General features: G+C 36.4%; 1 protein-coding gene across 1 annotated transcript; it reads left to right on the top strand.

The window, feature by feature from the left end:
* Window positions 1-6,090: 6,090 nt before the first annotated feature.
* eno1b (enolase 1b, (alpha)) lies at window positions 6,091-10,822 on the top strand. Its single transcript, XM_084129195.1, has 12 exons — window positions 6,091-6,270; window positions 7,033-7,121; window positions 7,231-7,326; window positions 7,814-7,872; window positions 7,979-8,048; window positions 8,751-8,884; window positions 9,059-9,281; window positions 9,370-9,567; window positions 9,668-9,869; window positions 10,026-10,134; window positions 10,245-10,303; window positions 10,427-10,822. The coding sequence occupies exons 2-12, from the start codon at window positions 7,037-7,039 to the stop codon at window positions 10,491-10,493; spliced, it is 1,302 nt and encodes a 433-aa protein (XP_083985321.1). The 5' UTR covers window positions 6,091-6,270; window positions 7,033-7,036; the 3' UTR covers window positions 10,494-10,822.
* The last annotated feature ends 600 nt before the right edge of the window (window positions 10,823-11,422 follow it).

Below are 11,422 nucleotides of genomic sequence, written 5' to 3'. Positions count from 1 at the left end.
ACTGCCTTTAAACGGCGCTTATCTTGCATCAGACCCCAATCCTTTTGATGTAAGCTGTTCATGTTCATTTTGACTGGACCGCTTCCACTTTGCAGTAACTCCTTACTCATTTTCTTGACAACCATTATTAGAAAGAACAAAAAACATTGAAACCCCAGAAGTTTTCTTCTTAAGTGTATGCCCTGCCCTTTCTGCTTGGCAACTATGACCTTTGAGACGTCTCCTTGACCTGAGAGAATTCAACTAATTGGTCGCACCTTCATCAAAACAAAATTGTGTCTACAACCTACAAATCCCATTACAACCACACGACGTCGGTGGTAAGGAAAGCGCTTAGTCATGCTAATCAAAATGGCTGATCTTTGTCACCTAAACCTGATGTGCACCTGACTGACCCCTCACCTGTACGTTAGATTAGATAAGATTCGAGATAACTCACTTACTACTGAAACCAAGATAAGCAAGTCTTTATGGTTTGGCTCTATTGATGTTTCATTTCTCTTGTTACCAATAGCTTTTTATTAAGAGAGGAAAATGAATGCGTATGAAAGCATGTGTCCATCTGTCAATCCATTTTTAAAGTCTTTAAACAGTTTCTCAGATGCAAAGTCTATTTTATGTTTAACACCATTAAATTATAACATTAAAAACTTCTGTTGTATTATTTCACGTAATTTCTTTAAATGCTTTACATATTGTAGGCTACTTCATACCCCCTTTGTTTTAAACTGATCAAACAGGTTTGACACATTACGGAAGTGAAAGTTAACATGCTGGGCACTCATAGTCCATTATGTTTAACACATTTCAATGATTGACATATCATACTAAAATGCATACTTCATTTTTATATTAAAGTAAGAAAGGATTTTTTTAAAGTAAAATCTAAAATACTATGTATGTTTAATTCCATCTTATTGTCTTTTTTGTAGTTTACTATTAGCATTTCTGTTTTATATAATAACTGACATACAAAGACATTTATTTGCAATTAAAGAATTATTTTGTCAAATTGTTGAATGTATTCAAAAAATGAAAAATAACTATTAGTTACCCTATCAATTCCTGTTGCGGTCATTCAGTATGGAGTCACGCACAAGAGATGCCATTGTGTCGCAGCGTCGCTTTAGCTGAGGAAGATCACTTCCTGCTCCTTCCTCTTGATAAAGGTATGATTGCTTCTTCCACGTTAGGCCAAACCTCTCGAACCGGTCTTGAGGACAGCTGAAGAAGACACAAGGACATTACTAATGGAGTCTCAGCACGAGAAGAAACACAATCTCCTAAAGCTCCTGAAGCGAAGAAACCGTTCCTACAAAACATCTAGGTTTTCAGGTACACCTTGGAGCCCTGCCCAGGTGTCATTTTTACGCTGTGGCCAATCCCTGCCCTTCTTCTATGAGCAGGTGTGTCTTGTGCTCTGTGATTGGTTAGTTTAATGTGGAAGTGCCTCTGGGTTTCTGAGTACACAAATGAGACAAGCTTTTAACCTTCAAAAAGACCACGCCCCATCCACGGTGTCTCTTGTTCTGGGTCAGACTTTAGGGCAACAGACAAGAATAAGCCTCTTCTCCTCTTTATTTTTAAGGTTTAGTCTCCTTTCTAATGTTCATCACTAGATTAAAGTTAAAAAAGACGATCGACAATCAGTAAATGTGTCCTTTGTGTGCTCCTCTGATCATTTGAATTGTTTACAATGATAATAAACTCCATTGAGGTGTTGAATAGACAAACTGATATACTTTTTTTTACTACATTCTTACTCAGCATTTTTTTATTCATTTGACTGCAAAAAATTAAATAAAGAATATTAAACCTAAATAATTTCTAATACAAACATAATCAGAAAGCATGACAGATAAATTATTATGCAAGATTATCAATGTCTAATTATCGGTGTTTAACATTATTAAAAAGACTTGTGTATGAATTCAATTCATTCAGACAAATTGACTATTAAATTCAGACTGGCTAATCAGTCCAACTTGCAATGTGAGATTTTATAACTTAAAAATTTAACGAAAAAGTGAGAATTCTGTCCACCTAACATTTCTTTGAACTTAAATCTGGAATTTGATTTTGCAGACAGAAAACATACTTTGTTGACAATAAAAATAAAGTTCCACACTCTAAAAGCACTATTAAATCCTGCTTTTGGCATTTAGAGCTGTATGTAAGGCAGTGGTTCTCAACTTTTTTTTTGGGCATCCATTATCCAGGTCCCTTAACACTCTCCATGACATGATGACGAGGAAGTATCAGCAAAGGATTAATTGATTTCTAGCCCTTGCATTAGCTTTACTACTATATATATTTATGAAGATGAGAAATAAAAACCCGCCCTGTGATCAGCTGTTCGGCCGAGCTTGTTACGGAAAGGCTGACGCTGATTGGTTGGTTTTTGTCACATGACCTGCTGTGCACTTGCGGCATTCTGAAAAGTTGAGATGTTTTCAACTGACCGCATTGCTTCTATTATGAGCGCGCTTGTTATGAGCCTTTTTGAAATAACGAATTTGCACGTGCATAAAACGCGATATGTGAACCGCCGCTGACTGGTTCGAGTCGGCACTCGGCACCGCTGCAGAGTAGCACAGTACCAAGATGCCTGCAATTTTGTTTATTTACCGCTAGAGGGCCAAAAGTTACAGACTGCAGCTTTAATATATAATTAAAAAGCATGTCACTAAAAGCTGAACTGAAAGTCACTAAAAGTTGACTGAACAGTGGGAATATTATCATCATAGTTTCTCAGAGAGCAAAAAAGTCATCTGAAGTAGAAATTAGCCTATTTATCAGTGTATACCAGGGGGGCAGGGTTTCATAAAATATTGAAGCTTCCCCGGGCGCCACCATTGATTAGCAGACCTCCACCTGCTGTTAGCATTCCATTGACTCCCATTCATTTTGGCGTCACTTTGACAGCGAATAACTTTACATCTGAGGCGTTTAAAGACTCCATTCGTCCATTATTTATTTCTAAAGAAACACGACAATGTATAAAAGGCTCCATTACCTTGTATCTTACGTTATGGCCCCGTAGAAACAGTTTTTGTAAAAATAGGCTAACGATTGCGTCATAACCACGCGACTCTCTGTCGCACAGTAGAGAAATGACCGTATGGACAGGAGGAGAAGCTCGTGGGCAATTGGGGGAACGTGGAGGCAAAATGACAAAGTAATTAATCAGAATACTTAGCAAAAGTTTCTCCTGCTCCTAGCTCATGGACACCTCCTACTCACACTCTCCGTCTCTGCAAGTTTCGGAAGGGAATGATTCAGATTTCTCTTGGCTACTAGAAGACAGACGGGTTGCTCACGTCAAATCTACGTCGTCAAGCTCAGTTTGAGTCTGCGCAGTACGCTCGACCCCCAGGAAGTGAGTGCTTCTAATTGACTTCACTTGTCTCCTTTGAATCCAATGGGGTCGCTGTGTCCATTTCTTTTACTGTCTATGGTGTATACCAGTGTTAACGAAATGCAACGGTTACAAATTTGAGTGGACAAATCTTTTTTGTTTATTTGTGGACTGTGATTTTGAACTGATAAGTGACTAAATGTCACAGAGGCTATTATGTATGGAAGACTAGGAATGCAGGATTTGTTGTGACACCTTATAAACCGAAAAAGAATAAGGAATAGCATGAATCCATTTAATTAAAACATAAAAATGTAAATGAATAAATCATTTTAAAATGGACAAATGAGTAGACATTTAAAATTGTTGTGCAATTCTTGTTTTATGTTAAATGTTTGATTATTCATGTTAAATGTAAAAATAAAATAGAACAATAAATGAATAAATAGTAGGCATATAAAAAATAAATAGACACATGAGACTCTTTATTCACGTTTAAAACAGTTTAAAAAAGCCAACATTTAAAAACATTTTGGCAGTTTTTGTTTTCTTTATCCATTTGAAAATCTGGTTAAAATATGCTCTTATAAACTCGTAGGGTCAACAAATGAACTTCCGACTTCCGAACTTCTAATTATTTTAGAATTGTAGGCCTAAAATACCTTGGTATCAGCTTGTTTTCATCAATGGTATAAGTAATACAATTACAATTAATTTGGTTTGTCATGATTAATTTGTGTTCATAAAAAATTAAAAAAAATCCAAAAAGGATTAACACATATGAACAATTAAATTATTATTGTATTATTAATTATTTTTTAACTATCTTGAAACTATCCAAGCAGCATTTCGCGCTCAGATGTGACAGCGGAATTAATACATTACCAAATTGTGATTACAGAATATATTTAAATTATCCATCAAATTGTCATTTTCTCCTTACAGTCTTGCGAGTTAATAATATTGCCTGACCAGTAAATTTCTCAAATTACTTGGTGAACAAAGAAAACATTTTGGCATTAGGCATTAGTTAATGCCTAAAAATGTAAAAGTTTTACCTTATAAATAGAATTTAGTTTAATTAATTTTAGTGAGTGAATGAGAACATGATTTAAAATATTTGAAAATATATATAAGTGGTTCTTAAGTCAATACTTCTTTTAATGGCTTCTCAACTTTCCATTCCTCCCCTGCATGATTCTAGCCACCACCGGATTATTGTCAGCGTGAAACACATTTGAGCATGTGAATGCTGATTCTTGTCAGTGCTGGAATCTAGTCAGTACTTGAGCGCACTGTTTATTATTATTATTATTTTAATTACTTGTGCAGTCAATAAAATGTATTCATTGTAGATTTAGATTTTTTTTTTTAGTTTGTGCAATGAACAAAGGATATGAGAGTTCCAACCCTAGCAGGAGTTAATGCTGGGACACGGGACTGTATTGTAACCCAGGCAACAGGTCAATGCCTCACTATATCCAAAAGCCTGTGTGGATTGCTAATGAGATCCCCAAGGTCTGATTTGCGAGACGAGAGGATGGAGGAGCATGGGGATCAGCTGGCTGTCAGCAAGGCCTCCTGAGAAACCATGTACCTGAAAGAAGCGACAAAACATCAACCATTTCCACGAAACAAACTGTACATGAGGGGAAATACACACCTGTATGTGAGACTGTAAGAGAGAGGGATAAAAAGAGGGAATGGAGGAGGGAGGGTGGGGGCAATGACCTGAGGGATTACTGGCCCAAGGGAATGAGTTGCCAGGATTCTCCAGCACACAAACACTCTATTGTGCCTCTCGTCATTGCATCACATTTTCCCTCCAGACAAGAATATGGTAGTAGAAGGTTAATGATTTAACAATCTAAGATTCTGAATTTGAGAAATCATTTAACAGATTGGCACCATATGACTGCATCATTCTCTTGTTGTGATATGCGTGTCATAAGGACAGTGACCAAATGTATTGCTTCCATATTGTTTCGACACGATTTTAAGACCAGGGCTTCAAGTTTAAGCACGATTTTGATAACGTCGAACATTTTAGATTCTTACATTTTAAACAATTTAAATAGTGGAACTTAATCAAACCATGGCAGATAACAATTTATTCTAAAAAAGACACTGTACTATCTATTAAATTGCTGAAGAACGGACTAAAAATTTCATCTCCCCAATTGGGTGGAAAATGTAGCGAGGTAATCACCGTTTCGTCTGAGACAAAAATGTCTTCCTCAAGGGAGCACATGACTGCTCAGAGAGCCTAATTCTCCATTGAGCTGCATTCAAATCTCAGATACATTTTTGTAACTTGTTTTAGACATTTGTACACTTAAAAATCATAATCGTTTAAACAATAGTAAATCTATTAATTCCAGATATGTTTATCTCCCGTAGAGATGATTACGGGAGAATAATACAGCACTAGAATCATTCAAAACAATTACTTTTCAATTAAATCATCAAACGACTGTGATTGGTCAAGCTTAGGCAGTGTTGAGAAAAGTAACAACTAACACGTGATAACTCCGTCCCCTTCGGTAGAGGTCTGGACAATCATTTACACCTGAATAATTCAGATGTACATCTTAATAATCATTTAACTGAAAACACATAGTAAAGTGTTAAAATATAAAAGTTTTTTTTTTTTTTTTTTAATTATGTTAAATCCGACCAATCAGCGGCAACATCCTGACCGCAAAGCCCCGCCCATTTCTACACTTGTTTCAAGACAACAGCCATTCTAGCCAAGTAGTCTTTTCTATAATCTCCCCCTATGGGTGAGTTTTCTCTGAGAGTGAACACACACTGACAGACACTCTCCTAACTAGAGCCGCCAGCGTTGAGTGTGAACTTGAATGAGAGCTTGATTTCTTCATCTTGCGCTTTAATTATACCGTTTCGCTAAGGTAAGGAGTGTTGTATTATAATCTTTAAACTGTCCGCTAGCTAACTTTACATATGTTTTATATTGTAACCAGGCTTTGATTTAATCTTAGGCAATCTTAGTACGCTAATAATTCGATATTTAGACAGAAAGCATGAAGTTCTCAGTCTCGAAGCGCTGGATGAGAGTCACCATGAGCACTCGACATTGAGGACCATGATGAGTCATGCTTTCCATCACGCCCACTTATCTTCACACACTGTAATTAGATTAAATATTTGCAGAACAAACTATACGAGGAAAAATCAGATTCCAGGAAGGAAATGACTGAGTTTGAGACTGGCCATTGTCGCTCATAATACTGTACATTTTAACAAATAAAATTGTTGATGTTTGTATTATGTGTATTGCATGCAAATACGTCTTTTTGCTTTTTGTTCTCTGTTGACAGCATAATGGCCAGAGAGTGACAGCTGCTAATCCAATTATACCTGAGCTTCTCATGATGCCCCAAAAGATAGCACAATCTTCAATACACAATGTGCATTTTGAAAACTATTAAGCATGTATTTGCTTGAAGAGATGTGGATTCATTTATGCAGAAATTTCCCTTCTATAATTAAATCTGCCTCTTGTCTGCCTAATAGCAGACAAGAGGATTTGACAAAGTGACCCTGCTGTGGGTCAGCGGTATTACTGTAAAGCAGATGGTGTTCTCAGGTTTCCTATGTGGTTAGATTTGCAGAGATAGCTGATTGCTCTTTCTTTATAATTTGTTTTTTAGGAACATGTCTATCCTGAAGATACATGCTCGTGAGATTTTTGATTCTAGGGGCAACCCCACTGTAGAGGTGGACCTCTACACAGATAGAGGTGATTCTCCTTGACATTTCTTTCCAAATCGTGATTACTCAAAATGAAGATGGTTCAGTATACAAGCATTACAAGCAGAACAAATACTAATCTGCTGGTTTTAAAACAGGTTTGTTTCGAGCTGCTGTCCCTAGTGGAGCATCTACAGGAATCTATGAAGCATTGGAACTAAGAGACAACGATAAGTCACGTTACCTGGGAAAAGGTAACTCTGCTTTTTCATGTCTCTAATGAATGAATCTGGCCTTACATCATTCATTGTACATTGTTTTGGAAATAATTTGTTGGTTTGATGGGTCTGAATTTGCATGACACATTCAACCCAGTGTCAAATTGTGTGACCTGAATTATGTACTATGGAAACATTTTTAAAAATGCTTGTGCATGTGATTCACTTCAGTGAATAATGTAAGGATCTTTACTGTGGTACTTTCAAAAAATAATTGTTAAAATGATTTAGTGTGCAATATTTGCATGGAATAAATAAAGATTGTTTATGGCACTCGATTGGCTGACATTACAAATCATACAAAATTTGACAAATATCTGATTTGTAGCTTTGTGGTAGCAGCTAAACTAAGCAAGGGAATGTTAAGATGTGCATGTGTCTAACTGCAGCACCATTAAATCCACAATAACTTGTGTTTATACCCATTTTGCTCATGTATGCCATCTTTTTCTGTGCAATGTAGGTGTATCAAAGGCTGTTGAGCATGTGAACCAAACTATTGCACCTGCCTTGATCAGCCAGGTGAGAATGTTAGACTTTTATAATTAAACCAGTGTAGTAATTAACTGTGCATGGGTTGGTAATGATTTGTTTTGTGTGTCTTGCTGTCTTTCTCTCTGTCACATAGGGAATTCCTGTAGTTGAGCAAGAAAAGATTGACCAGTTCATGCTGGAACTGGACGGAACTGATAACAAGTGTAAATCAAAATATTTACGTGTTTACACATTAACAGTAGAAAAGCAATTGTGCTTTACATTAAAAGTTTCCTCTTAACAGTTGTTCTTTACCTATGTGGCATAGATCTTTAATTAGATTGTGTTTGAGCTGAAAGAGGTTTTTTAGAGGGTATTTAAATTTAGACGAGCTCCATCTTCATGAATAATTTTTGTGGGCCAAGTCATTCAGATGTTTTTCCTGTTTTTTTTTTGTTTTGTTTTTTACAGTTTCTTACACCCCTGGCCTGTAATATGTTCACACTACCATTCAAAAATGTATGGCCAGTAATATATATTTTTTAAAGAAATTAATACTTGTCTTCAGCAAAGTGTGAATTAAACTGATAAAAAGTTAAGACATTTATAATGTTACATTTATTTCAAATAAATGTTGTTCTTCTAAACTTTCTGTTTTTTATATTTCATAATATTTCTGTTTTTACTGTATTTTTAATCAAATAACTGCATACTTGTTGAGTTTAGGAGACTTCTTTCAAAAACATTTAAAAAATATTACCACAAACCTTTGAATGGTAGTGTACATTTTAACACAAAAATCCAAATACAAACACAAAAGATAGTTTCCCAGTTTTTTTGTGTGTTTAAACTTGTGAACAAAAGCAAATATTATGTAATGTGTCTAGTCATAATACTTTAATTTCTGCATCTGTTTCGAACATCAGCTAAATTTGGTGCCAATGCCATCCTGGGTGTTTCCCTGGCTGTGTGTAAGGCTGGAGCTGCGGAGAAAGGTGTTCCTCTGTATCGTCACATTGCGGACCTTGCTGGAAACCCCGAGGTCATCCTGCCTGTGCCGGTGAGAAACAGAACGCTCTTGTATTTGAAGCTGTACAATGAGCAAAAAGTGTAATGCCACTGGAAATGTGGATTTTTTTTTTCTGTTTAAATCTTAATAAACATATGAATGCAAATTATGGAAGAAAATGTTATGCTCCCATTGAGTTTTGCCATTTTCATTGTTTTCCTAAAGGCCTTTAATGTGATCAATGGTGGCTCACATGCTGGCAATAAGTTGGCCATGCAGGAATTCATGATTCTGCCGGTCGGGGCCAGTAGCTTTAAGGAAGCCATGCGGATTGGTGCAGAGGTGTACCACAATCTGAAGAATGTTATTAAGCAGAAATATGGCCAGGATGCCACCAATGTTGGGGATGAGGGAGGATTCGCACCAAATATCCTGGAGAACCAAGAAGGTATTTGAAAAAAACAATCATACTGGATGAGACTGTACAGCTAAGAGAACTTATAACTTGTATATTGTTTTCTGGATGTTTATAATAGCCCTAGAGCTGCTGAAGAATGCCATCAGTAAAGCTGGATACACAGATGAGATTGTGATTGGCATGGACGTGGCAGCGTCCGAATTCTATCGTGACGGAAAGTACGACTTGGACTTCAAGTCTCCCGATGACCCCGATCGATACATCAGCCCTGATGAGCTTTCTGACCTTTACAAAAGTTTCATTCAGGATTATCCAGGTATCCATCAGTTATTTGCTCTCTTGCACTAATTACATTACAATTTTTTTTCTTTGAGCTCAGACACTGAGATGCGAATCCGTTTTTATTACTACTTCAGTGGTCTCTATTGAAGACCCCTTTGATCAAGATGATTGGGAGGCCTGGACCAATTTCACCAACAGCACGGACATCCAGGTGGTGGGAGATGATCTCACTGTCACCAACCCCAAACGCATTGCTAATGCAGTGGAGAGCAAGGCTTGCAACTGCCTGTTGCTCAAAGTCAACCAGATCGGGAGTGTTACCGAATCCCTGCAGGCGTGAGTTCAAAACCCTGATAAAATTGTAAAAATCTTCATTTTTGTCAAAATATTTTCCAGATTTTCAGTGTAGAATTCTATAGAGTTAAAAAAAAATTTAAACTCCTAAAAGAGATGTTTTGTGATCTTTTCTATTTGTAACATCCCACCCCACAGATGTAAGATGGCTCAGTCCAGTGGCTGGGGTGTGATGGTGAGCCATCGCTCTGGGGAAACAGAGGACACGTTCATTGCTGACCTGGTTGTGGGACTTTGCACTGGACAGGTACAGTGTGCTCTAATCTTATTTTAGATTTATCATAAAAATGAGGAACTTCAGTTTACAGTTACATACTCAAGTGTACTTGACTGTTTTATTTTCCCCTTCTTATTCAGATTAAAACAGGAGCCCCGTGCCGTTCAGAGCGTCTGGCCAAATACAACCAGATCCTCAGGTAAGCTTACAGTTGTGTGCATGATAATAAAAATATGATTTGTTCTAAACGTATGAGCATATGTATAAGCATATGTATTTTATGTCTTCTGCTTACCTGCTTGCTTTCTTCCTTCATGCACAGAATTGAAGAGGAATTGGGGGATAAAGCTCACTTTGCTGGGAAGAACTTCAGAAATCCACTGAACTGAGACCAGCACAGTACAGTTAGAACTACTTAACCTCCTACTAATAGTTCATTTCAAGATATGGCAATACCAACAGAAAGCAGTATGTGTTATGAATGATGATTTGGTTGTTACTGGGACCATATAATCAAGGATACAGAAACAAAGCATCATAAACTTTGTGATGGTGTCTATTTGGATGAGTGTTACATGCACTTGTGTGATGATGATGTTTGTATTGCAATGCAAAGAAAGAGCAAACAGTATTTTCCTGTAAATGCTGCATAGCAGATTTCTGAGGTCTGTGCTTGTAATAGTGGATACTGTTCAAATATAAACATTACCTCAACTAATGAGACGCCTTTGTGTGGTATTTTAATGTTTAGTGTACTGTTTACCTGTTTTTGACGGAAATACCAATCTTTTGATTCTGATGATCTGCTGATTTTTTTATACACTTTGAATGCTTGATTCTAAATGGTTGATAGTTAGTTTTCTATAACTGCATTGCAAGTAATTCCAGATAATGACAGCATTACAGTTCCATATCACGTATCCAAATTATTTAGGTTATTTAATAGGGTTACAGCCGTAGCGATGTATTTTACAATACCAGTGGTAAAATAATACTTTCGGGGGAAAAAACATTGAGGTAATAATGATTCCTTTCATTTATTTATTTATATAACATTAATGTTGACATTTTTGATTATGAAGAAGCCATTTCTTGATTGTGGTATAGTATTCCACTACTTTAATAATAGTTACTATAATAATAACAATACTAGCATTACTTTTTAAGATTAATAATAATGTTAGTATTATGTGTATGGTTTTATTTTATTTTTTATTGAATAGAAATGCACTACTGAAAATTTGTTTCAATCAGATTCACCGGCTTCTTGTTAACAGTAACTGTAGAAATGTATGAAGCCATCTAAGCAGACAGGGCT

Source organism: Abramis brama (genome assembly GCF_963993115.1).
Source record: "Abramis brama genome assembly, chromosome: 11".
NCBI lineage: Eukaryota > Metazoa > Chordata > Actinopteri > Cypriniformes > Leuciscidae > Abramis > Abramis brama.
Note: the sequence above shows the minus strand (reverse complement) of the source record. Positions and strands in the feature narration are given on the sequence as shown.

Coding starts and splice junctions, on each gene's coding strand:
- eno1b (XM_084129195.1), top strand. CDS start 7,037: ATGTCTATCCTGAAGATACATGCTCGTGAGATTTTTGATTCTAGGGGC. Junction 7,122..7,230: donor GGACCTCTACACAGATAGAG/GTGATTCTCCTT, acceptor GTTTTAAAACAG/GTTTGTTTCGAGCTGCTGTC. Junction 10,304..10,426: donor AAATACAACCAGATCCTCAG/GTAAGCTTACAG, acceptor CTTCATGCACAG/AATTGAAGAGGAATTGGGGG.